This window comes from Convolutriloba macropyga, chromosome 6 (genome assembly GCF_964194025.1).
Source record: "Convolutriloba macropyga chromosome 6, txConMacr16.3, whole genome shotgun sequence".
Taxonomy (NCBI): domain Eukaryota; kingdom Metazoa; phylum Xenacoelomorpha; order Acoela; family Convolutidae; genus Convolutriloba; species Convolutriloba macropyga.
The window spans coordinates 47,582,954-47,608,548 of NC_134473.1; the positions used below are offsets into that span (position 1 = coordinate 47,582,954).

The 25,595-nt window shown below is 37.4% G+C and overlaps 1 protein-coding gene across 2 annotated transcripts in view; it reads left to right on the forward strand.

Annotated features, from left to right (window-relative positions):
* The window catches only part of LOC142341717 (uncharacterized), a 188,137-nt gene that overhangs the window by 84,028 nt on the left and 78,514 nt on the right, over positions 1–25,595 (forward strand). For both annotated transcript variants that reach the window (XM_075392882.1, XM_075392881.1), the window contains exons 19-24: positions 4,727–4,831; positions 5,113–5,324; positions 15,692–15,947; positions 16,130–16,390; positions 16,891–17,061; positions 17,688–17,858. In XM_075392882.1, coding sequence (XP_075248997.1) covers positions 4,727–4,831; positions 5,113–5,324; positions 15,692–15,947; positions 16,130–16,390; positions 16,891–17,061; positions 17,688–17,858 — 1,176 coding nt within the window. The remainder of the gene's footprint in view (positions 1–4,726; positions 4,832–5,112; positions 5,325–15,691; positions 15,948–16,129; positions 16,391–16,890; positions 17,062–17,687; positions 17,859–25,595) is intronic.

The following is a 25,595-nucleotide window of genomic DNA, read 5'->3' on the forward strand; positions in this document are numbered from 1 at the left end:
GCGGTATCAACAACCCAGCGGACATTGGCACCAGAGCAATCAACATTGAAGAACTCAAGAGAAGTGAGTGGCTCACTGAGCCGGCCTGGTTGAAGCGACCAGAAAGCGAATGACCACAGCAGGTGAACCTCATATTTGCCTCAGATGAAGAGAATATACCCTCGTCAGTCTTCATGATACAGGCTGAAGAGAAGAGAGCTGTTATCCAGTGGGAACGATTCAGTAACTTCAACAGACTAGTAAATACAGTGGTATACGTACAGCGAGCATTGAATAAACACAAACCAGCAACACTCGTAGTCAGCATTGAAGAAAGAGAAAAAGCAAAAGCAACAATCTTCAAGTTACTACAGCGAGAACAGTTTGGTGAAGAGATGAAATCTCTCAAAGCTGAAAAGGAAATTCCAAAAGGCAGCAAAATCCTACAATTCTCACCCTTCCTAGACGGAGAAGGACTTATTCGAGCCAAAGGCAGAATAGGCAAGAGCCAATTGGACTTCAATGCAAAGCATCCAATTCTGCTACATTGGAAACATCACGCGGTTGAATTATTCTTGCGAAACGAGCACAAGGACAATCAACACGAGGGCACTGAGCATGTAAGAAACATTGTTCAGCAGAAGATTTGGATCCTAGGCATACGGAACGCCTTAAGATCAATCAAGAACAAGTGCGTTACCTGCAGAAAAGGCAGATCACAAACGATAGCACCAGTCATGGCAGATCTACCCGAAGAGTGGTTAGATGCTTCAACAGCCTTTACAAATGTTGGAGTTGACTACTTTGGCCCTTTCATTGTGAAGATTGGGCGAAGAAACGAAAGGCGATGGTGTTGTCTCTTTACTTGTCTAACTATGAGAGCGGTGCATATAGAAGTGGTACCCAAGTTGGACACAGATAGTTGTCTCAATGCAATAATGAGATTTATTGCTCGAAGAGGCAAACCGAATACGATCATCAGCGACAACGGGACAAACTTTGTTGGAGCTGAAAGAGAGTTTGCAGAGTACGTTGCGGCATGGAACAAAGAAGGGATCGAAGAACATCTAATTCAACGAGGGATCAGATGGAAGTTCAACCCACCCGCAGCACCACACTTTGGAGGAGTATGGGAGCGGTTGGTGAGAAGTTGCAAGAAAGCAATGTATGCAGTGTTGGGGATCAGATCAATCACCGAGGACGTTCTTTCAACAACGATGTGTATTGTTGAGCAGACATTGAACGCAAGACCTTAGACTCCAGTCAGTTCCGATGTTAATGACTTGGAAGCATTGACCCCCAATCACTTCTTGCTTGGCAACAGGAACGTTTGCTTACCCTATCTACCATGCGCGGAAGAATTTGTTGATCATCGAAAGCTCTTTCGACAAACTCAAGCCTATGCAAATCACATATGGGACAGATTTCGTAAAGAATATCTGCCAACTCTGAATAATCGGCAAAAATGGCGATCTACGGCGAACGAAACCCTTAAAGAAGGCGATCTCGTTTGGTTGATCGAAGACAGCGATAAGCGTGGATATTACAAGCTAGGTCGAGTCGCGGAGACCATCGATGGGTCTGACGGTGTGATTCGATCAGCTATAGTTCGAACGAACGACGGGGTGTACAAGAGACCAGTAGTGAAGCTCGCCCCAGTACTACATGGAAAAGATGTTTTCGCGATGGAAAACAGGGCCGGCGATATTGCGGCTGAGCTTAACAACTCAGAAATCAAATTAAATAGCGCTCCAAGGTCATTTCAAGCAGTTCAATTTAGAATAGCATGACAAGCGAAATTTAATTGCTACATTCTATCGAAGCCATACGGGTTTGTTCACTTTGTTCAACATTTATATTTAGCAACTATTATTAGTACACAATCGTCATTCATGAAGTCAAACTATAACTCAAACTCGAACTACCTCAACAACCAGCAAAACAATACTACGACTTAACAGTATTGCATCAGATTCTTTGCGATTGGATTGCGAATCAACCTGTTATTGATACAGAATATTCGACAAAACTTCTACATGGTTAACAAATTTCCCATGCAATCAAATTTACACTGAAAAAGTGACGTTATGGAAAACTGTTCACATTCTGTCGACATCATTATCTACAACCAATCAACAGTTGAATTTGACATGTAAATCCACGTGACTAGCAGCATAAAAGGAGCTTGAAAAACTACCAAAAATCAGAAGAAACTTGCAATTTTGATTCTATTAAACTCACATACAGTGTGTATTGAAGCACACTTTTTTGAGCGGTAAATTACTTGTTATCGTGTCTTGTTTCTGTAGATCATATTAGTGATTGTACAGTTTTAACTTTACTTTGACTTGTGAAAAGAGAATTAACTTTGATTTTCTCAAAACTTTCTTTCTGAGGAACGAAGTTCCTAAGTAAGGGAAACTTTGTGCGAAGCACATAGTCAGTTGCTCTTACTTGCTTTAACGAAGCCCAGCCTAGTTTGAAATTGGTGTTATTGAGGCCAATTGAGAAACAAAAGCTGGTGATTAAATTAACTCAGTATATTCAAATCTGAGGTGAAACTTGTTGTGTTATTACTCAAAGACAATTCTACCGATTCCGTTCATTTCTTTTTCGTTTGATTACTTGTATGACAGTGTTGTGCACTGCCAAGTTTGCTCAATTTTGAATCATTACTTACCGAGTTATTCAACATTGAAATTTTTGCCCATGTATTAAGATTGGGTATAAAATATAAAAGGTAGCCCCACCAACGCAGTTTACCCAGCGTTGTTTAAATTTACATCAGATAGTAGGCCTACCTGACCTTCTTAACCCTGTAAAATTTTATCTCACTAGCTTTTGTGGTTAAGGAGATATCACTGAAAAACCTCTAATTTGAACTAATTTGCTTATTTGGAATTTTGGACTTTTGCTTAATTGAAGCAAAGTTATTTGTTATTTGGCAAAGCTCAACAAATAGTTTTTTGAAATTATTGAGTATCAAGTAATGCAACGGCATTCTAAAGTATAGCGGATAATACAGTTCACAAAAGTTAACTGCAAAAATACAATATCCGGACAGAATTGAAACCGCTTAAACGAACTGGGCGGTGTAAAGTTTTCCTTGACTTTGATAGGAGAGCAGCCGTTACACGATTCACTAAAACCGTTTTTAGGAGACAATTAAACAATGTGAAGAAAGGTCCTTTAACAAGTTTGTCTCCCCCTTATTCACACCCCCAACCATCCCCCGTACACACTTGTCATTTTAAAGCCTCCTCACGTCTGACATTTTGAAGCCCCTCACATCCAGCCCTCCCAACCCTACCCCCAATCGCTTGACCCCCCCCCCCTCATTGCTTGAACCCCCACCCCTACGCTCAACCCCTCCACTGCTTACCGCCCCCACCTAATGCCGACCGAAGCCGACCTTTCGTTTGAGAGCAGCTCACCCGACGTTGGTTAGTTATTGTTTACAGTTTTATTACTGACTTTGTAAAATACGACTAATATATTAAAGTATCAAAAAACATAAAATAAATTTTTTTGACATCGGAATGATGCGTACCTACAGTTTTTGTTTATAAAGAAAGGTTGTATGTTGCCTAAGGCTGCCTAAGCGAGGCAACTTGTAACAATTGCAACAAAGTAAATAAAGCTGAAGTTTATATTACAAATTTTCACTTTATTTTGTTTATATAGCGTTTTTTGACAGGCAACTGAGAATCCTATTTATTCTACACCCGGCGACGTATTTGGGTTTTGTTACACTTTGTTAAAAGTTTTTTTTAAACTACTGCTGCATGAACTGTTCTCAAGTTTGATTTGAACTATGCTCAAAAAATCCTACGAAAAGTTTCGAAATTTATCTTTTGATGAAGGATGTTGAAAGAACGTGACTGATAGACAGTGCGAACTAACTGTGAAAGCGGAAAGAAAAAATGTTGAAACATTTAATTGTTTCAAATAAGAAAAAAATTTAAAAATTTTGAGAGATATAAAGTTGTAGCTAAAAATTTAAGCATCAAGTGTGACATGACAACAGAAAATTGCTTTCCTCGAAAACGTTCCCAGATACTGAGCCCGTCAATGGGTCTCTCGATTTGTCTTTTAAAACTGTGTTTTCAGTGTCGAAGTAATTATTTTTATTTCGGAAAAAAAGGATAGCAAAATCCTAATAGTGACCAATCATCTATAATGTTGATATATTGAAGCTTGTGAAAATAATGTTTTAAAGCAAAATTCAGACCTGCCAATTAATATAATCTGCGTTTGATTGGTTCTCCAATGAATCCACAGCGTTCTACCCAAAATTTGATAACCGGGCGAAATTGGCTGAACAGAAATACCACGAGAGTATAACATTCGAGAGTATAGTATAAAATTTTTGTGGAAATTAGTGACAATACCGTGTCACAAATAGATCCGGTCTGCAATAGATCCTCATTTGGATTATCCTTCATTGCTTCATTGCAGTCTTATTGGTGCCCTTTTAGTTATCCAGGAAATTAGATACTGTAAACATGGAGTGTATAGTGACGGCGTGGAAAACATTGTCCGTGAGCTTGGACAACAGTGATAAAATTCTGTCACTATTTTTCGCGTTTGCTCAGAAATAGGCCGGATTTACATATCATAGTGAAGGATATTTCCCATTTATAAAAAAAATTTTGAGTTTCCCTTTAGGTCACTGCGAAAATATTGAGTAACCACGGCAAGCTAAAAATTCTTGAAACCAAAAATTATATATTTTTCTGTTTTTCAGGACCTAAGGGAGAATCGTACATGGGATCCGTTAATCCTGTTGTGGTGAAAGGAGACCCTGGACCTCTGGGAGTGCCTGGTGCCCCTGGATTTCCTGGAGAACAAGGCATGCTAAAGTTTTAGAACTTTTTTACAAATCCTATGAGATGATACTGTTTGTTACGAGCACTCACTATAAGCTGAGCTCCAATGATGAGAAATAATTTGATTTATTGGAGTTTGTTTCAATATTGTTTCAATTTATTGGAGTTATTGGAGTTTATTGGAGTTTGTTTCTTAACAATCAGAAAAATGCAAAAACTTAATGACACGTAAGAGATGAGATGCAGGACTTAATTTTAGTTATCAACTAAGTTAGTTCCCTATTAGGCAAAACTAAAATTTCAGGACTGAAGGGTCCCAGAGGAGCTGTTGGACCTACCGGGGTTCCTGGTCAGAAGGGAGAGAGGGGTTTAGACGCAGCTGGAATGCCGGGATATCCTGGACCTAAGGGTGATAGAGGTTTTCCTGGATCAGTGGGCGTTCCTGGTGCATCTGGTTCAAAGGGTGAAAGAGGTGCACCTGGATTGCCAGGAAGAATTGGACTACCGGGACAAAAGGTTAAGAGATGGGTTTTTTACACACCTTGATCCCTGCAATATTATCTCATTATTTGATTACACTCAACTGAATGTTTTACCATCAGTTGAACCTCTTCAGGTACGTTGTTCAGGTGGTATGTCAATTGCAGCTTCATATTAATTGGAGGGTCTCTAATGAGAATTGAGCTCAAGATTAATTTCTGTACTGCGCAGTTTGTGTAGCGCGCATGCAAATTAAATGCGGATTAAAATAAGAGCAACGAGTACGAACTTACTTGTATGTAGGATTGTTGGGAAGCTCGCAAATAGGACAATCTAATTAATATAATAACACCAAAGCTAAATTGAACAAATTTAAGTACTCTCTTGAAAGCAAACACATGGTGCCCCAAATTCTCATTAAAACAAATATGCACAAGTAAGCAAAGTTACAAACCGGATAAAGGCATAACAAATTGGTTGAGGTTTAGTAATAAAAGACTTTCAAAACAGATTGACGAGACAAATAGGAGACCTGATTAAACTGAGTTGTATACATAAACAAAGTAGCATAGTTCGGGAGTTAAAATGGCTAGAACTAAAAATACAAAGAAAGTCCTAAAAGAGATGAAATTTTCTCCATACAGGGGAAATCGGGGTCAAACGTCCCCTGAAACTGACTCCGCACCCCCTCTTTCTCCCCCAGCCTCACTTTTCGAGCCGGGAACATCTGTGGTACAGGCGGCAACTGGTGGGGCGCTAAAAGATAACGAGAAGAAACGAATAAAAGATATTAAATTACAAAAGAAAAAGAAAGTAAAGAAAGTCAATCAGCGCATGGCGGCAACGGGGGGAATTGACTTGTCCGAATTGGATAAAAAGGACCCCGAAATGGCCTCTGCAGTGCGCTTGATGGTTGAACAAGAAGAAAAGGATGAGGAAGAGTTAAAAAGGAAGCAAAACTGGACTTAAATAAATAAGTTGTATGTATAATAAGTATTAAATTACCTTTCATGCCTTTGTTTCTTGTCGCAGCGGTATATTATTAGACAATGCGGTGAACCCTCCACTAATTGGAATTTAAGAAATATTCCTCCTCGAATTAATCCATTGTGAGTCCCAGTTAGACTGAGATAGTAAGATTGTTCATCGTAGCCAGAGTCATAATATACATAAATATTAATACGGAAGCGTCGACCAAATAGTCTGAGGTCTGTTGTATTGAAAAATTCGACGTCCTCGATCACTTTAGATAGAATTACTTTGCCGGGTCTGTCGTAAAGGTGCTTATCGGACCCAGTGCGTAGTTTGACAAATAATTTTTCAAATTCACCCGCCTGCGTGCGGTTTCCCGTAATAATGGTCGCCAGACAGGCACTAACACAATTGTATTTAGGATGAGCAACGTCTAATGCAATAGGCTCGTATTGAGAGGTGTCAAATTCAGGGCAACTAAAAAGAATTGGACTTCGTAATATATAAAATTATTGTACGAAAAAAATGATTTTCTTACCTTTTAAACAATTCATAACAGTATCTTCTCTTCTTCTCTAGACCCATCTCGCGACATACTCGGTCGAGGACTTCCTGTGAAATAAAATTCACCTGTCCTCTAGTGTTGCGATAGATGGCATTATCATTGCAAGTAGAACAATCGCGTATAAAAGTTTCGCACCATACTTTAAGATGCATAACACTAAATTTTCGACTAACTAACGGCATTAATTTGTATCATGGAGTTGGCCATTAGAACTGTGCATCTGAGATATCTTCGTACGAGCATTTGAACGATGTAGTATCTAAATGTCGGACCTAACCAAGTATAAATGACCATTTTTTGTATAAAATTTTTGGCTTCGGCGGCGAATGATGTTTTTCTCGACCCAGTGACAATTCCTGGGGTAAACCCCTGAACGCAAGTACAGGGTAATCCCGAAGTATGTACGACTGTCCATTTCGATAGAGGATAGATTTAAGAACTTGTAGTAAGGACGATAAACTGAATACTGAAGCTTAGTTGCGAAAATGTTTGTTTAAAACAAATAAAATGCTCACTTATTCACTTTATGAAAATACCACCAAGCGGATATTTCTCGCCCCCCCCCCCATGGAGGTTTTATTAAGCGGACGTTTACCAAATTTTTTTGGCATGTACACCCAATGGTCCTCTCAGGCTGGTATACCTTTCGGGCCAATCCGATCACCTAACTCCGAGCTATTAACACCGGAAGTGGTGTGATTTGAAGGTTTTCGATATTTTGAGCGAAAAAATGACTGTTCGAGTATGATATAAGAGTAACTAAGGGTTGCAATGGGTATTAAGTCCAGAGTAATGTAGCACATGATCATGGAAAGGGTTTAGGAAGTTGTGGGAGAAATTTATTAGCATTTTGAAATAAGAATAGGCAGTTTTCACTAAAAATAGTCAACACTGAAATTGAAATAGTAATTTCTCTAAAAGTTGAAGTCGGATTGACCTGAAATTTGGGGGATAGACTAATTTGGGTACGGGGAATCCGATTTTGAGGTCGGATTTGACCCCACACCAACCTGCACGGAACTAGCGCACGCCCGTGCTGCGGAACGTAAAATTTGAATTGCTCGTGAAGTATTGGTAGTAGCCCTATGATTTTTGGAGGGTTAGTGTAACTTTTCAAGGGCTTTCGATTGGTGATATTTTCATTCCCAAATTCCGACCGGAAGTCGGTGCTCCGGGACGACCCGAGTGCCGAAAACCGGAAAATGGCCTTTTTGAGTGGCCGAATGACTTTGAAATGGTATTAATATGACAACCTGAGACAGTTAGTGACATAAAATAACCACCACGGTCAATTTTGACGAACTCCAATTTTTCGGGTTTCGGCACCCACGACTCGTTAAAAATTTTCAATTTGCAAACGACTCGCAATGGCTGATCCGTTGGTCATGAAACTTGGCAGGCAGGTTGGTGGCACCCTATAGTTACTAGAAAATTGTACCCGAAGACCTTTTGACCACTACTTCGCAAGTTATTGAGTTCCGAAATTTCGGGTCATCCGGGAGGTCGATGAAAAGTGTGCGCGGTCATTGCTCGTGTTCTATTAGGAGTTAGATGATAAAAATTGGTGGGTAGGTGTAATTATGGTAGGACTTTCCTCGCCAATGGTTATTTTTACCAAAGTGACCCTTCATCCTTGACTATTGACCCCTAATTGACCTCTAGAGGTCAAATTGTTGGGTTTTTGGGAAATTTTGGTTTTTGACTAATTTTTGTATGGGGAATTGCACGGAATGCTGGGAAAAGCATACCAAGCCATTATTTCAGCTTTAGCGAGCATGAATTAGCGGTATATTTACACATGGAGACCAATAGTCTTTGAATAACAAAAGCGACGAAATTGACTTGGCGCCAAATTTGTGTGCGCAAATAAGAGCGATAAGGACCGCGGACTTTGACGTTAATCTGTTTGTTTAGTGAAGAGAACCCCTCCTGTGGATGTATCAATCAGTTAAAATGACTTACGTTGTTTACTTAAGTTCTAAAAGTGTATTTAATTAAGATAAGATAAAGATAGGCAAATAGAAAAAGTTGTAACCAGCTTATCGTGTATAAGTTGAGAGAGAGAGAAAGAGAGAGAAAATAATGAGCTAGTGAGAAGTTGGTTTAGTGGGACTAAACTTAAAACAGTCATTAAAGTTGCAAGACCAGTTAGGAAACTCTGAGCAACTTGGTTAATTATATTGCGAGTGAATCACGATAAAATTTTGAGCTTATACAAGGTTTTTGCAGTTGAATTTGTCTCAAGTTGTTCATTGATTGAGAGTTGCATCTATTTACTGTGGATTCTACATTTGTGCTGGTGTTCTCTATTCAATTTAATGTCTTTTGGGACAAAGCAGTTTTAACAGCCTGCAAGAGTGGACGAGGGGAAAAACTCAGAAAAGAGACAAGGTAGCGCTTGCTTCATCATTTTCTTTTAGACCTTCGGTGTTGGTTTTAATTAAGTTTGTTCGATCTTCTGGGCGACAGATCCCCCTCACTGTTGGCCTAGTTAGAAATTCAGAAGACGACAGTTTGTTTGTTTATTAAATGACGACAAATCATGTTGACGAATTGCTCAATCAGCTTTAAGATTTTTATGAGGACTCAAGAGATAGCCGCTTTCGCAGAATTGCTGTCACCTTTATTGAGAAGTACTACTTGTTAACCAAAGATACCACTGGTTTATAGCGCCTGAAATATGAAATTCTGTTGCGTCCCATCATTGTTATTTAGATCAATTTTTAATTGCCCTCGAATTAAGTTTGCCCTCCTATGGATTTTTAAGCATCTGTGATTGACTGTTTTGACTTCTTCCTAGAACACTCTTTCACTCGCTTGATCTCGTGCGGCATTTGGAAGCAGTTTTTTAGTTTTAACTCCAAATTTTTCAGTCAAAGCTGTTTCTCTCAACTATTTATACTGGTAATAGTGCGGTTGGAAACTGTTTTGACCATTTGAAGGAATTATACGATTTTGGTGTCAATTTTCAGCAATTATTACCATTTTAACTTGCATTAATCCTCTTCAGCAAACTTTGTGTTCTTCTATAATTTTTGATAGCATTTGAGAGTTTTGTGGTCAAAATCAGCAGTTGTTTTTGCACTTAGGTTGTCTCTCAATTTGATTAATATTAACTTTGAGTTGTTTTGATTGATGAAAATTGAGTAAATTTGAACAATTTTTTCTTCTAATTTTTGTATGTCTTTTAGGTTTTTTGGCCTATTTCTTCTCGCTGTGGTTTTCTTATCAATTCTTAGTTCAGAGCAGTTCTATAGGTGTTGGTGCATTGAAGTGACACTTGAAAGCTAAACGGTGCACATTTTATTGAAATAAGTTACACAAATTTCTAATTTTTTTCAGGTTTTTTTTTCTTCGTTCTTTTTTAATGTATTTTTTGTAAAGGTTTTGCTGCAAAGAACTGGGTGTACGTCTTATATATCCCAAGATTTCATTTTTTCTGAAGGCTCTTTTTTATTGTTGTTTAGAGTTGAGAGCCAAATTTTGTTTATTTTTATGGAGAATATTATTTTTCATTTTTTTCTTGGGACGTCAAACTTTTCCTTGGCTGGGATCTTTTCTTTATGAACCTGTTACATTATCTGTCAGTTAGTAACTTTTTGTTGCGAACTAAAGCTATTTCTGTATTGCAAAAAATCTTTCCAGAAGTACTTTTGCAGTCGCAGCTTAAAGTATGAAATGCTTTTTTCAGCTTTTATCAGTTAGTTTTCTAATGTAAATTTCCCTAATTTTTTGTGTAATCAGGTAGGATGTGCATCAGGTCAATGTTTTTTACAATCCAATTTATTTGGATTGTATTGGTGTGCTTTCTTTTTTAAAGATCTGTTCAGAATTTTCATGATTTTTCTCTTGAGCGCTGCTAATTTGATACATGTGTTCTAATGGCATCTATTGGCAATTGATTGAACTCATCGGCGGCTGGCAAGTGTGTTTTTTACAATTTAAAGAATTTGAATTGTATTGGGGCGCTGTCTTTTTTTAAGAACTTTTCACACATTTTCATGATTTTTGAATTTAAATTGAAGTAGTGATTTTGGTCACGCCGAAACAGGAAGTGGAGCGAAAAATTGAGCGGTTTTGCGACGTGATTTTTTTCACTCTATTTTCAAAGTAGAGTGAGGAAACGGTGTTTGAACAAAAATTCGCTCTCTCAGTAGTGGCTTTTTGTTCACATGCGGCAATTTCACTTTGATGATTACTGTTTTTCGATTTTTTTTATTGGTTTTTTTTCTAAATGTTTTACCAATCCATTCATAGTCCGTTCTAGGTCTACTTATCTATTTAGTCAATGAAAATTTTTTGAATTGTACGTCGGGACTTGTCCTGCTATTTTTTTTAAACTTAGACATTCTATGTTGTCCTAAAATATTACAGAAAATTTTATGCTTGTTCTCTTCTATTAATCCTTTTGTTGTCTTATCACCTAGTAACGTTAATGAACATATCAATGGTTGCTACTGATGCACAAATTAGTCTGCTTAAGTGTTTCAGCTTGCGGCTAGTGGTTTTCATGATTCTGACACTATTTATTCTCAAATTACTTCAATTACTTTTTGGGTTTGAAAGTGTTTGTTAATCTTTATGTTCTCCTATCTCTTAATCATACTAGGGACAGGTCTCATAGGTTGCTTTTTGAATTACCTTAATCGACTTAATTGTTTCAGTTCAAGTTTTATTTTATGTCTTTGATTTTCAATGTTTTCAAAAAGTTATCGAATTTCTTAGGCTTACGAGTTCTTTTTTTGTCTGATCTCTTAGTCTCCTTGATGGCAGATCTCATCGGTTTCTAATGATGCCTATTGTAATCAATTCATTTGTTTAAGTTTTAGCCGTTTTTCTTACTTTTACGCTTTTTGTTCTCAAAAATTTCAAGAGTTTTCGATTTTTATTAGTGTTCGTTGCACGTATTACTGTTTTCTCAATTAATCTGATGAATGACAGATTTTATCAGTTGCTATTGAGTACTAGGTGAATCTTCCTAGTCGCGTAAATTCACAACAAGCGTTTTTATGACTCGGACACCTGCGTATTGAAAAACAGAAGTGCATTTTTCTGGTCTTGAAATGTTTTTATTGTGGTCTTTTTACTTAATTTCTAAGACAACCATAATATCTTATTGACCTTATATTGTAGCGTAATTTTAGACAATTTATTGGCCCCAATGTTTAGCTGACGTTTCATTCACTAAGATTCAATTTGTTTCTGGAAGGTTTAAGTCAATTTGTGAACCTTGCCTTCATATGTAGTTCTAATGTCCGTTTTCAGTCAAAAGAACTGCGAAAAAGTATTTCATGACTTTTCTATGTTTTATTAAAGTCTGTGGTTACGGATTTCGGCCTATGCTAATGAGGTTTTCTTACTTTGGCTCTTTTTTCTTTTTTGTCCTTCATTCACACCAGTTTGTTTTATTGTACTCATTCTAAGGACGAATAGAGTCAATACTTAAATGTTTTGCTTCAAAGAACTGGGTGTACGTCTTATATATCCCAAGATTTCATTTTTTCTGAAGGCTCTTTTTTATTGTTGTTTAGAGTTGAGAGCCAAATTTTGTTTATTTTTATGGAGAATATTATTTTTCATTTTTTTCTTGGGACGTCAAACTTTTCCTTGGCTGGGATCTTTTCTTTATGAACCTGTTACATTATCTGTCAGTTAGTAACTTTTTGTTGCGAACTAAAGCTATTTCTGTATTGCAAAAAATCTTTCCAGAAGTACTTTTGCAGTCGCAGCTTAAAGTATGAAATGCTTTTTTCAGCTTTTATCAGTTAGTTTTCTAATGTAAATTTCCCTAATTTTTTGTGTAATCAGGTAGGATGTGCATCAGGTCAATGTTTTTTACAATCCAATTTATTTGGATTGTATTGGTGTGCTTTCTTTTTTAAAGATCTGTTCAGAATTTTCATGATTTTTCTCTTGAGCGCTGCTAATTTGATACATGTGTTCTAATGGCATCTATTGGCAATTGATTGAACTCATCGGCGGCTGGCAAGTGTGTTTTTTACAATTTAAAGAATTTGAATTGTATTGGGGCGCTGTCTTTTTTTAAGAACTTTTCACACATTTTCATGATTTTTGAATTTAAATTGAAGTAGTGATTTTGGTCACGCCGAAACAGGAAGTGGAGCGAAAAATTGAGCGGTTTTGCGACGTGATTTTGTTTCACTCTATTTTCAAAGTAGAGTGAGGAAACGGTGTTTGAACAAAAATTCGCTCTCTCAGTAGTGGCTTTTTGTTCACATGCGGCAATTTCACTTTGATGATTACTGTTTTTCGATTTTTTTTATTGGTTTTTTTTCTAAATGGTTTTACCAATCCATTCATAGTCCGTTCTAGGTCTAGTTATCTATTTAGTCAATGAAAATTTTGAATTGTACGTCGGGACTTGTCCTGCTATTTTTTTAAACTTAGACATTCTTTGTTGTCCTAAAATTTTACAGAAAATTTTATGCTTGTTCTCTTCTATTAATCCTTTTATTGTCTTATCACCTAGTAACGTTAATGAACATATCAATGGTTGCTACTGATGCATAAATTAGTCTGCTTAAGTGTGTCAGCTTGCGGCTAGTGGTTTTCATGATTCTGACACTCTTTATTCTCAAATTACTTCAATTACTCTTTGGTTTTGAAAGTGTTTGTTAATCTTTATGTTCTCCTATCTCCTAATCATACTAGGGACAGGTCTCATAGGTTGCTTTTTGAATTACCTTAATCGACTGAATTGTTTCAGTTCAAGTTTTATTTTATGTCTTTGATATTCAATGTTTTCAAAAAGTTATCGAATTTCTTAGGCTTACGAGTTCTTTTTTGTCTGATCTCTTAGTCTCCTTGATGGCAGATCTCATCGGTTTCTAAGGATGCCTATTGTAATCAATTCATTTGTTTAAGTTTTAGCCGTTTTTTTACTTTTACGCTTTTTGTTTTCAAAAATTTCAAAAGTTTTCGATTTTTATTAGTATTCGCTGCACGTATTACTCTTTTGTCAATTAATCTGATTAATGACAGATTTTATCAGTTGCTATTGAGTACTAGGTGAATCTTCCTAGTCGCGTAAGTTCACAGCAAGCGTTTTTATGACTCGGACACCTGCGTATTGAAAAATAGAAGTGCATTTTTCTGGTCTTGAAATGTTTTTATTGTGGTCTTTTTTTTAAATTTTTAAGACAACAATAATATCTTATTGACCTTATATTGTAGCGTAATTTTAGACAATTTATTGGCTCCAATGTTTAGCTGACGTTTCATTCACTAAGATTCAATTTGTTTCTGGAGGGTTTAAGTCAATTTGTTAATCTTGCCTTCATATGTAGTTCTAATGTCCGTTTTCAGTCAAAAGAACTGCGAAAAAGTATTTCATGACTTTTCTATGTTTTATTATAGTCTGTGGTTACGGATTTCGGCCTATGCTAATGAGGTTTTCTTACTTTGGCTCTTTTTTCTTTTTTTTGTCATTCATTCACACCAGTTTGTTTTATTGTACTCATTCTAAGGACGAATGGAGTCAATACTTTTCGAAATTGTTTTTTTAGGGATTCTTATAACACTAAGTCTTGGAAAACAAAATTTTCCATTTGTTTTTAGATTTGTTTTTTGTTCCATTTTGCGCATATAGAGTCGGGGGCGTTGACTGTCTGTTTGATATTGCAGTAAGAAGATTACTTTTCGGTTCATTACTAATTTCATTTTTTCGGGTTCTAATTTGTGACCTGTCCAGCTATGTTTTTATTTCGTGAAATAAAAATTCGGTTCGCCTTACCTTATTTTGCCCCTTTTGTGACATTTTGCATGAATTTTTTTTACTCATCTAAGCTATTTTCATTCTTCTCTAATTTTTCTTAAAGTGCTAAACAGTAGTTGCTCAGCATGGAAATCTAAAACGAACGGAGTCATTAAAAAGGAAATCAAAAATAGAATGGGGATGAATCCATAAAGCCCAATTTTAGATGCTGGCTACTTGAACTTTGTTCTTATAGTTCATAGTTACGATCTCTAATGTTTATTGGTATTGATACTTGCCCTTGTATCTTTTCACTAAAAAAGAGAGTATGTACAACTATGGATTGACATCAATATAGTTCGCACGTTGAAAGGTTCGTGTACAAGAATCAGTTCTCATTTTGTTTCTGGTTTCAATCCCAATCGGAGTTTTGGGAATCAGCGGCTGCTATTTTCGTGCCGTCTACTGGGTATGCTTGAGTTTTATTTGATGTTATGAAGGTTTTATGTGTATGCCTATCATTTTAATGAAAAATGTGTGACATCGTTGCCCAAAGATGGCTCTTGGCAGTTCTTAATTGAAAAAAATACACTCATCACGAAACATGTATTGAAACCAATCAGTATGTTCGGGTTTTAGCCTGAAAATGTCTCGAACAATTGGAAAATTATGAATAGTAAAAATATTTAAGACTTTTCTCACACCCTCGGCTGTGCATTTTTTTTGAAAATCTGTGACTTATTTTTGTTTTTACTTTTCAAAGTTTTGATCTTGTGTTCAAATGAAAGTAATAGACTCAATTCGTTACTCCCTTCACCCACAGTTTGCACTAATTGCAAGTATATCAAGCTCAAACACTGTTACTATTTAAAAACTGTTCCTGATTTCTGACAAACTTGACTTTTCGCCTTAGAAAAAAAGTAACTTCAAAATTTTGTTTAGTGCCCAATCAATATTTTTAAACTTTTTCATGTTTTGTTTACACCGCCATAGAACAGCACACTATAATGAACGATGGGTTGGACACAAATATATTTTGAATATTTATGCCTGACCTATAGTTTAATTTTTTTTACCGATATCGGTTTCACAAATATATTTTTTGCCTGAAACATTTTTTGGTAACATAATGGAAGAAAAGTGTGTCTTCAGGGCGATACACCACTAGGTTATACTGGACCTCAAGGATACCCTGGTGCTAAGGGTTCCAGAGGTGACAACGGATCTCCGGGACCTAGAGGGTATCCGGGTGTGGCCGGGGTAAAAGGTGACAAAGGTGTTTCGGGACCACCCGGGTTCACTGGATCTGTTGGTGTGCCTGGACCAAGAGGTTTAAAGGGTGAACCAGGGTATGCAATGCAGGGAGCCAAGGGAGAGGCTGGACTTATGGGACCAACTGGACCTCTCGGTAAGAAGTGGAGCTTTTTTTCCGAGAAACCAATTAAAAATTTTAAGATTGACATTGTTTTCTCAGTTATTTCTGATTTGCTTATTTATACACCCAAATTGAATTTTGATATTAAAATTTTTTGTGCGCAGTCAAAAGCGCATTGAAATTCGCAGTCTAAAATTTAAATAAATGGATTTCAGGTATTCCTGGCTATCCGGGACAAAAAGGAGAAAAAGGAGCATCCGGAAAAGACGGTCTCAGGGGATCGAAAGGAGACAGAGGCTTCCCGGGACAGCCTGGAATGGTCGGTCCCATGGGTGCTCCCGGTGCTAGAGGAGAAAAAGGAGTCCATGGACCTGTAGGTCTACCAGGCGCAACAGGAATGCCTGGTCCTCGAGGTCCCTCTGGACCTGTTGGACCAGTTGGGAGACCAGGATATCAAGGATCTAAAGGTCCCAAAGGTGAGACATAGGTTGCTGTCCAAAATCTTTATGCGTTAGACATTCTTGATAGCACTAACTGTTCATTCACCATAAAGTTTTTCTATTTTTAAAAAAATTGATTTCATCTGTGGTGGTGAAAACAAAGTATCCGAATATTTTATCCGCTTGTTTCCAGTTGGGACTTGGTTCGTGGCTAGATGTTATTTTTTAACCAGTTTATTAAATGCTCTAAACGAACTTGAAATCTTTGTCGTTCATTTCGTCACAGCAACCGAGTTATGGGGTCATTTTCGTCAGCTTCAATAGGGAAGTTTTACTTTTGTTTCAACTGAATCGTTATGTGACGTCGTATGGCAATGCCAAATGAAAAAAATTCAATATTTACATAATACTTTTTTGGAAGATCAACTTCATGTTTTTATCTACACAATTATACCTTTTTCTCAGCGAACGAAATAAGATCATATTTTCAAATCAACCAACTCAGCTGAAAATAACTTTGAATGACGTCTTTTTAGGACTAAATGGAGAACCAGGTCTCACTGGGCTACCAGGGGTACCTGGAATGCAGGGCTACCCTGGATCCAAAGGCGGAAAGGGGGATCGAGGTGCTCCTGGAATCACTGGTCGACCTGGTGTGCCTGGACGGAAGGGCGAATATGGCCTCCCTGGTCCAGTGGGACTACCTGGTCAGCATTTTCTTTGCTTAACCTTCTTTATTTGCTATCGTTAGTAGCCATAATGTGAAAATAATGTAATCGTTGTAAAAAGTGAAATTTCACTGACATTTTGAAATTTACATGTGTCAGATTTAACAAAAAAAGAGTGTTCAATTATAGGATTTCTTGATATCCTTTTTCATTATCATTGGTGTTTCTTTTTATATTTCCTTTTTCCTTTTTAACTTGTTTATAATTTTCCGCGTACTCGGTTATGATTTCGCTACGTTGTCTCTCTCGTTGGCCCAAAATGAAATACTAGTTGGATTGGTGAGAGCCCAGGTCATTGTTGAATAGTAACCGACGGCTCCAATTTGAGCCCGGAATTTAGAAATGCAGACAAGAGATTCAGAAAGAAATAGTTGGCTTCCTATGTAGACGTAAATTGTAAAGAGAGAACGAAAAATATCAATTGAATTTTCTTCTTATTCTCGTATAAGACTTAGATAACCTATAAATAAACACCTATAAATTGATTAAGGAACTGTTTTCATGCAGCGATGTCGACCATTCGAGAATATTTAGAGAGTTTAGACCCCTCGGACAATTATGATTTTTGCTATCGATATCTTGCAAAACGAAGTGTATTGTCTTAGGTTTTGCCGGACAGCCTGGTCAGATGGGTCCAAAGGGTATGTCTGGACTGCCTGGACCCAGTGGTGCAATGGGAATGAAAGGAGTGAGGGGATTGCCAGGGATGCCTGGACAGAAGGGACAGGTCGGTTATCCAGGGTTCAAAGGAGAACCTGGATTCATGGGACTACCAGGTATAAAAAAAGATATTTCAGAGTGCAGTCTGCAACGCATTGAATTCGTTGTCTTTGAGAAAAAGCTGGATCACTCGATCGAGTGAACGTGCAACGCATTTTGCAGCGGCTGCTCTCTTATCAAAGACAAGGAAAACTTTACACCGCCCAGTTCGTTTAAGCGATTTCGAATAAGTCCGGATATTACGTTTTCGCAGTTAACTTTTGTGAACTGTATTATCTGCCATACTGTAGATTACCGTTGCATTAATTTTTGCTCAATTAGTCCAAATAACTAATGGTTCAGCTTTGCTGAATAACAAATTGTTTCACTTCAATTAAGCAAAAATCCAATTTTTCAAATAACCAAATTTGTCGCAAGTTAGAGGTTTTTCGATGACATCTCTTCATCAAAAATGAGAGTCAGCTAATAAATCACGGGTTTATAAAGCTTAGGTAGGCCTACTGTCTGGTGTAAAAATAAACAACACTTGGTGAAATGCTTTGGTGGGTCTACCTTTTTTTACTTTATAGCCAATCTTAATACAGGGGCATAATATAAAATTCTGTATTTCTTTGTAAACAAGTTCTCAAATTTACCGATCAAGAATTTGGAATTAGCCTAGGCAATAAGTAAAAGAATGAAACACGAACGAACAGTGTGTCTGCTCTATACCACAACTTACAGGACTTCGCTCCCCAATGTGAACATGGAGAATTTCAAAGTCAAATCTCTTTTCTATAAGTAAAAGTTAATTTAACTGTACAATTACATAAATTGATTTACAGAACAACAAACAGTAAAAAGTAGTATACTTCTCAAATTGCATGCTTCCGTACGCACTGAAGGTCAAATTAATTTGAACAAAATTGCAAATTTCTTCGGATTTTTGGTTTGTCAAGCTCCTTATATGCTGCTAATCACGTGACTTTACATGCCAAAACTGCATCTCTTATTGGTTGTAGATAAAAGGGTCGACAGAATGTGAACAGTTTTCCATAACGTCACTTTTTCGGTGTACATTTTATCTCATGGGAAGTTTGGTAACCATGTAGAAGTTTTTTCAAATATTCTGTATCAACTACAGTTTGATTAGCAAACCAATCGTAAAGATTCTGATGCAATATCTCCAATTCAATTTTAACTCGAAATGCTGCTTTGCTGACATTGAGAAAATTCTAGCTTTAGTTTCACTTCCTCTATGATAATCACCTAAATATTAAACGCATGACAGTTTATAAGGCACCGTGTTTAACGGAATGCGAAAATGCATGTTTAAGAGGCCTCTGAAGAGCATGTTTAAGGACTATCGAAGATCATGTTTAAGATCTCTCGCGCAACATGCTTAAGAGGGTAGATTGCGAGAGGTCAATGACCACAAAAATTGCTCTCGTAAAAGGTCAATGTCCGAAAAAGCGCAGACTGCAAGCGAGTCATTGGCCTAAAAGCAAAAATGACCAATAATCCGTCTGCCAAAAGGTTCATGCGCCGCACAAAAAAAATAATGCAAGAAAAGTCTTTCAACAAAAAAATGTCAATTTGAAATAGATCAAAAAGAAGGTATGGCTATTTTTGGCCTTTATTTGATTTTTTTTATTTCGTCGACAATATGTTAGTTGCGAACATATGAGGTTAAACTACTCTATTTAATCTCTCTCAAACGATCTTTGTGGTATTTAATTCAGTCCTACTGGTCATTTTTTATGCGATTTTTTGCTTGACCAACTTTTCGTCTGACCCATTTGACTTTTCGTCCTCAAAAACAGAATAAACAGGTAGCCGGGCGTTAAGTTCTCTTAGAGCCTCTCAGCTCACTAGTCTCAAAGTAAAAAAATTCACAGAATTTGTTTTGCAGACTTGTACTTATGGCGTGGAGGGCGGTTCTTAGAAATTGACTCCCCGCACATAGGCCCTTCTCACTCCTCCCCCAAAACCCCACCCCTGCACATCATTCAGGTCGTAAGTGTCCCGTGCAGCCAAAGACACCCCTCCCACCGTCCCCCCACTGTTGTCCCAATCCCTCCCCCTATTGTTGCTCACCCGGTGCGTCCCGCTGCGCTCACCTCACGCCCCTTCAATTAAGCTGAAAGTAGCCGTACTAAACCATGGCTGGCTGATGACGACGTCAATCGCTCAACGGTCGTTTGAAAGCAATTCGCTCGACGTTTGGCGATGATGTCTTCATTTTTGATTTTTAGAAGAACTGTCAACAATTTTGTCTGTGGGTATCAACGATAGATTTGAATTTTTCAAATTATTAGGTTTAGGAGACAGCACTTTAAGAATGTATTTAAGAATGTGTTCATTTTTTTTTGTTTTGTCAATCCCAATCGCTGTTATAGTAATCAATCGCGGCTTTTACTACTTTTAAGCTACTGGGAAGGCCGTAGTTTAAGGATAAAAGGTCATTAAGAAGTTTTCGAGCCCAAAATATTATTTTTGGTGTCTTTTTGGCGTTTTTCGAACTTTTTGGTGGCCTAAAATTGAGGCTGGTTAAAGTTCATGAAAATCTTTTGGAAGACATAAGTACTTTTTATGACCATTTTGAAAGTTATCTGTTTGGAATTCCAAACAAAAACACGCAAATTTATACTATTTTTTTACAATTTCAAGTTTTTTAATAGTTTTTGTCATTTTCTTAGTTTTTCCCTAGGTGTTAAAGAACCTGCTCTAGGGTTTGATACCAGATTACTGCTTCGCTTCTAGTGGCAATGGAATGATTTTTAAAGTTTGAACATCAGAAATTCTAGCATTGTTCTGACAAAACTTTTCATTATTTTGACATTGTCATTATCCAATTTCAATTTTTGCTTTTTTTTTGAAATTTTATTTAATTTTCTCTATCAATTTTTAGGTTTCTCCAGCCTCAAGAGCCAAAGATCCTCCCCAAGGGTTTGATAATAGATTGTTGCACAGTTTCTGGATGTAATGGAACGTTTTTCAAGATTTTAACATTGGAAATGATTAACAGCGCTCCTATGCCCACATGTTGCAATATCCCTTAAACATTCAGTATGGTGTTTTCTATGCATTTTTAAAAAGTTTAATGACCGAAAATTTGTAATTGCCAAAAGAGTCAATGACCGAAAGGCTAATTATGCCATGACGGTCATTGAACAAAAGGCTGTCAATGACCAAAAAGCTGCGTGTGCCAATAGGGGCAATGAATGAATAGCATAGGATGCAAAAATAGGTCTATGACCAAAAAGTTGTCAATACAAAATGAATCGATGACCGAAAAACTGATTACAAAAAAAGTTCAGGAATGAGAAAAGCTGATACATCGCAAATAACGACAGAATGATTCTCTAAGTAAAGGTCTTTACCGAAATAAAATTGAATATTGAAAAGGCTCCTAAAAATATTTTGTTCCGATTCTTTTATTAGGCACTATTATTTTGGCGCTCTTTTTTTAATTTTCGCCTTAGTTTTTCAGCAAGTTTTTCGATTTACATACGTCAAGATTGACTCCTGACTTACCTCCCTCTCTGTTACAACTGAATGGATTTTTCTGTTTCACTCATTGAGTTAAGTAATATAGTTTTTTCTCTCTTCTCTCTTTTTCTCTCTTTCTTATCTGTCTTCCGTCTCTCTTTCTTTTCTGCCTTCCTTTTCTCTCTTTCTTGTCTGTCTTTTTTCGCTTTCTTTCATCTCTTGTTTTTCTGTCTTTCTGTTCTATGTTTTTTTTACTTTCCTTTTTTACTTTCTCAATTTCTTTCCTCTTTCTTTTCTCGCTTTCTTTCTCTCTTCTTTCCTCTGTTTCGTTTCTCTCTTTTATCTATTTCGTTTTTCTCTTTGTTTTTTTCTGTCTTTTTTCTCTTCTCTTGCTTCTCTTTCTCTTCACTCTTCTTCTGCCTTTTCTTTCTGTCTTGAGTTTCTCTATTTCTTTACGTTCTTTAAATTCTCTCTTCTTTTCCTTTCTGTATCCATTTCTCTCTTGCTTTAACTTTGTTTTCTGTCGTTCTCTCTTGTTTTCTCTTCCTTTTCTGTCTTTCGTGTCTGCGTTTTATTTCGCTTTTGTTTTTTTTCCATCTTTCCCGTTTTTTTGTTACTTTTCTCTTTATTTGCGGATTTTTTTTATCTTTTTCGTTTCTATATTTTATTTTGTTCTTTTGTTTCAGTTCCTCTCTTTCTTTTCTCACCTCTTCTTTGTTTCTATTTTTTTTCTTCTCTCTCCCTTTCTTGTATCTGTTCTGTCTATTGTTGTTTCTTTTCTCTCTTTACTCTTCTTTTTCTCTTCTTTTTCTTTTTTTTTCCGTTTTTCTTTTCTTTTGTCTTTTAGTCTTTTCTTTCCTTCTTTCATGTCTACTTGTTCTCTGTTTCTTGTCTCTTTCTTTTCTTCTTATTTTGTGTTTTTCAGAAGCTCCCAATATTGATATGTTTTTATGCTCCTTAAACATGCAGCCTAACTTATTTCATGCGTTACGCATTGTAACACAGTATGACATGTGGAAATTCGTTATCTTTCTTAACACAAGTCTTAGCGCACCTTAATTAAGCAAGACAGCGAAGCCAAAAAAGTAATTGAAGAAATTGCTGGTTTTTAGGGTAATAGACTCAAACTAAACTCATCGGTAACGTAACGTAATACCTATGTCTGTTTGACGAGGGACCGCCTTTTTGTAGAATATTTTTAAGATGCTTTTGCGGGCCTGCTAGTTGTTTCTGAATCTCAATATTGGTTAAACTGAACCAATAAATTTGGCTTCAATAGAGTACTATCCTGTATAATGAAAGCATGAGCTCTAAAATGTTCGCATGTTTAAGGGGTCAATAAACGCGTGAGCTCTAATATTGGACAGATTTTTTGCGTGTTTAAGGATTTTTTCGAAGCGCATGTTTAAGAGACGCATTGAGCAGCATGGTTAAGCAAACATATCGAGAGAGGACAATGAGCTAAAATGCTCAAAGTAGATAGAAAATGCTAAAATGCTCAAGAGAGCTTGAAAGTACGCTCGCCCAGTGGGAGGATTTACTGTCTTGGGTTTTACATATTCTTAATTGCTCCCGAACGAAGATTGGGGTTCTTATTGTAATCGTGTTTTTTTAGCTGTACAGATTCTGCGCTATTCTTGAACACTTTTAGCTTTCAACTAAGTTTTTCGCGCTTTACTTTTTGATTTTTGCGTGATCCCAAATGCTCTCAATCTGAAATATGTTTATTGATACGATAAAATGATTGTGCGAAACGAGGAGATGTAGTGGTTAAACTGCAGTTGGTAAGATGGAGGACCGCTATTACGAGGGTCGTTGGTTCGAACCCGTGTCAGGTACCCTCCTTTTTTTAGACACGGACATTTCTACTCAACACCGTGCTTACTGTTTTTCGAGAGCACTTCTTGCGAAGCTGAGTCCTTTTATGTTCCTGTGTGTCTGGGAGATGAAAAAAGATAGTCCTCCTATATATTAAACGCGTGAGCTCTAAAGTTTTTGCATGTTTAAGGGGCCTCTCGAAGCACATGTTTAAAAAGCCGCGTTGAGCAGCCCCTGGTTAAGCGAACATATCGAGAGAGGACAATGAGCTAAAATGCTCAAAGTAGATGGATGAGAACTGAACCTGGAACAAAGATTGTTAGTCAGGTGCATTTACCACGATGCCAAGAGAGCTTGAAAGTACGCTCGCCCAGTGGGAGGATTTACTGTCTTGGGTTTTACATATTTTTAATTGCTCCCGAACGAAGATTGGGGTTCTTATTGTAATCGTGTTTTTTTAGCTGTACAGATTCTGCGCTATTCTTGAACACTTTTAGCTTTCAACTAAGTTTTTCGCGCTTTATTTTTTGATTTTTGCGTGATCTCAAATGCTCTCAATGTGAAATATTTTTACTGATACCAAAAAGCGATTGTGAGAAACGGTGGTATGTATTGGTTATAGAGCAGTTGGTAAGATGGAGGACTGATATTCTGAGGTACGAGAGTTCGAACCCGTGTTAGGTACCCTCCAATTTGTAGACATGGACATTTTTACTCAACACCATGCCATATGTCGTTTGAGAGCAATTCTTGCGACGGGAGTCAGTTTATGTCCTTGTTTGTGTTCTGGGGATGGAAAAAGGTAATCCTATCTGTTAAATGCGTGAGCTCTAAAGTTGAAAATTATTTTTCATGATTAGGGGGCATCACGAAGCGCATGTTTAAGGGGCCTCATGAAGCGCTTGTTTAAGAGCTGCATTGAGGAGCATGGTTAAGCAAACATATCGAGAGAGGTCAATGACCTAAAAGGCTAAAAGTAGATGGGTGAGAACCGAACCTGGGACAAAAAATGTCAGTCAGTTGCATTTATCACGAGGCTAAGGGGGCTTGAAAGTATGCTCGCGAGGAAGGAGGATTTACTGTCCTGGGTACTGCGTGTTTTTTAATTGGTCCCGAACTAAGTTCGAAGTTCTTTTTGTAAACATGTTTTTTTGCAAATTGTTAGCTGTGCAGATTCTGCACTATTCTAGAACACTCTTAGATTTCAACTAAGTTTTCTGCGCTTCACTTTTTGATTTTTGTGCGTGACATAAAATGCTCTCAATCCGAAATTTGTTAATTTATACGATATAAGCGATTGTGAGAAACGACGATATGTAGTGGTTGAACGCAGTTGGTAAGATGGAGGACTGCTATTACGAGGGTCGATGGTTTGGACCCGTTTCAGGTACCCACCATTTTGTAGTCACGGACTTTTCTAATCAACACCATGCTACCTGTTTTTCGAGAGCAGTTCTTTCGAAGCTGAGTCGTTTTATGTTCCTGTGTGTCTGGCAGATGAAAAGTGATAATCCTTCCTATATGTTAAACGCGTGAGCTCTAAAACGGGACAAAAATTTTGCATGCTTAGGGGACCTCTCGAAGCACATGTTTAAAAAGCCGCGTTGAGCAGCCCCTGGTTAAGCGAACATATCGAGAGAGGACAATGAGCTAAAATGCTCAAAGTAGATGGATGAGAACTGAACCTGGAACAAAGATTGTTAGTCAGGTGCATTTACCACGATGCCAAGAGAGCTTGAAAGTACGCTCGCCCAGTGGGACGATTTACTGTCTTGGGTTTTACATATTTTTAATTGCTCCCGAACGAAGATTGGGGTTCTTATTGTAATCGTGTTTTTTTAGCTGTACAGATTCTGCGCTATTCTTGAACACTTTTAGCTTTCAACTAAGTTTTTCGCGCTTTATTTTTTGATTTTTGCGTGATCTCAAATGCTCTCAATGTGAAATATTTTTACTGATACCAAAAAGCGATTGTGAGAAACGGTGGTATGTATTGGTTATAGAGCAGTTGGTAAGATGGTGGACTGATATTCTGAGGTACGAGAGTTCGAACCCGTGTTAGGTACCCTCCAATTTGTAGACATGGACATTTTTACTCAACACCATGCCATATGTCGTTTGAGAGCAATTCTTGCGACGGGAGTCAGTTTATGTCCTTGTTTGTGTTCTGGGGATGGAAAAAGGTAATCCTACCTGTTAAATGCGTGAGCTCTAAAGTTGAAAATTATTTTTCATGTTTAGGGGGCATCACGAAGCGCATGTTTAAGGGGCCTCATGAAGCGCTTGTTTAAGAGCTGCATTGAGGAGCATGGTTAAGCAAACATATCGAGAGAGGTCAATGACCTAAAAGGCTAAAAGTAGATGGGTGAGAACCGAACCTGGGACAAAAAATGTCAGTCAGTTGCATTTATCACGAGGCTAAGGGGGCTTGAAAGTATGCTCGCGAGGAAGGAGGATTTACTGTCCTGGGTACTGCGTGTTTTTTAATTGGTCCCGAACTAAGT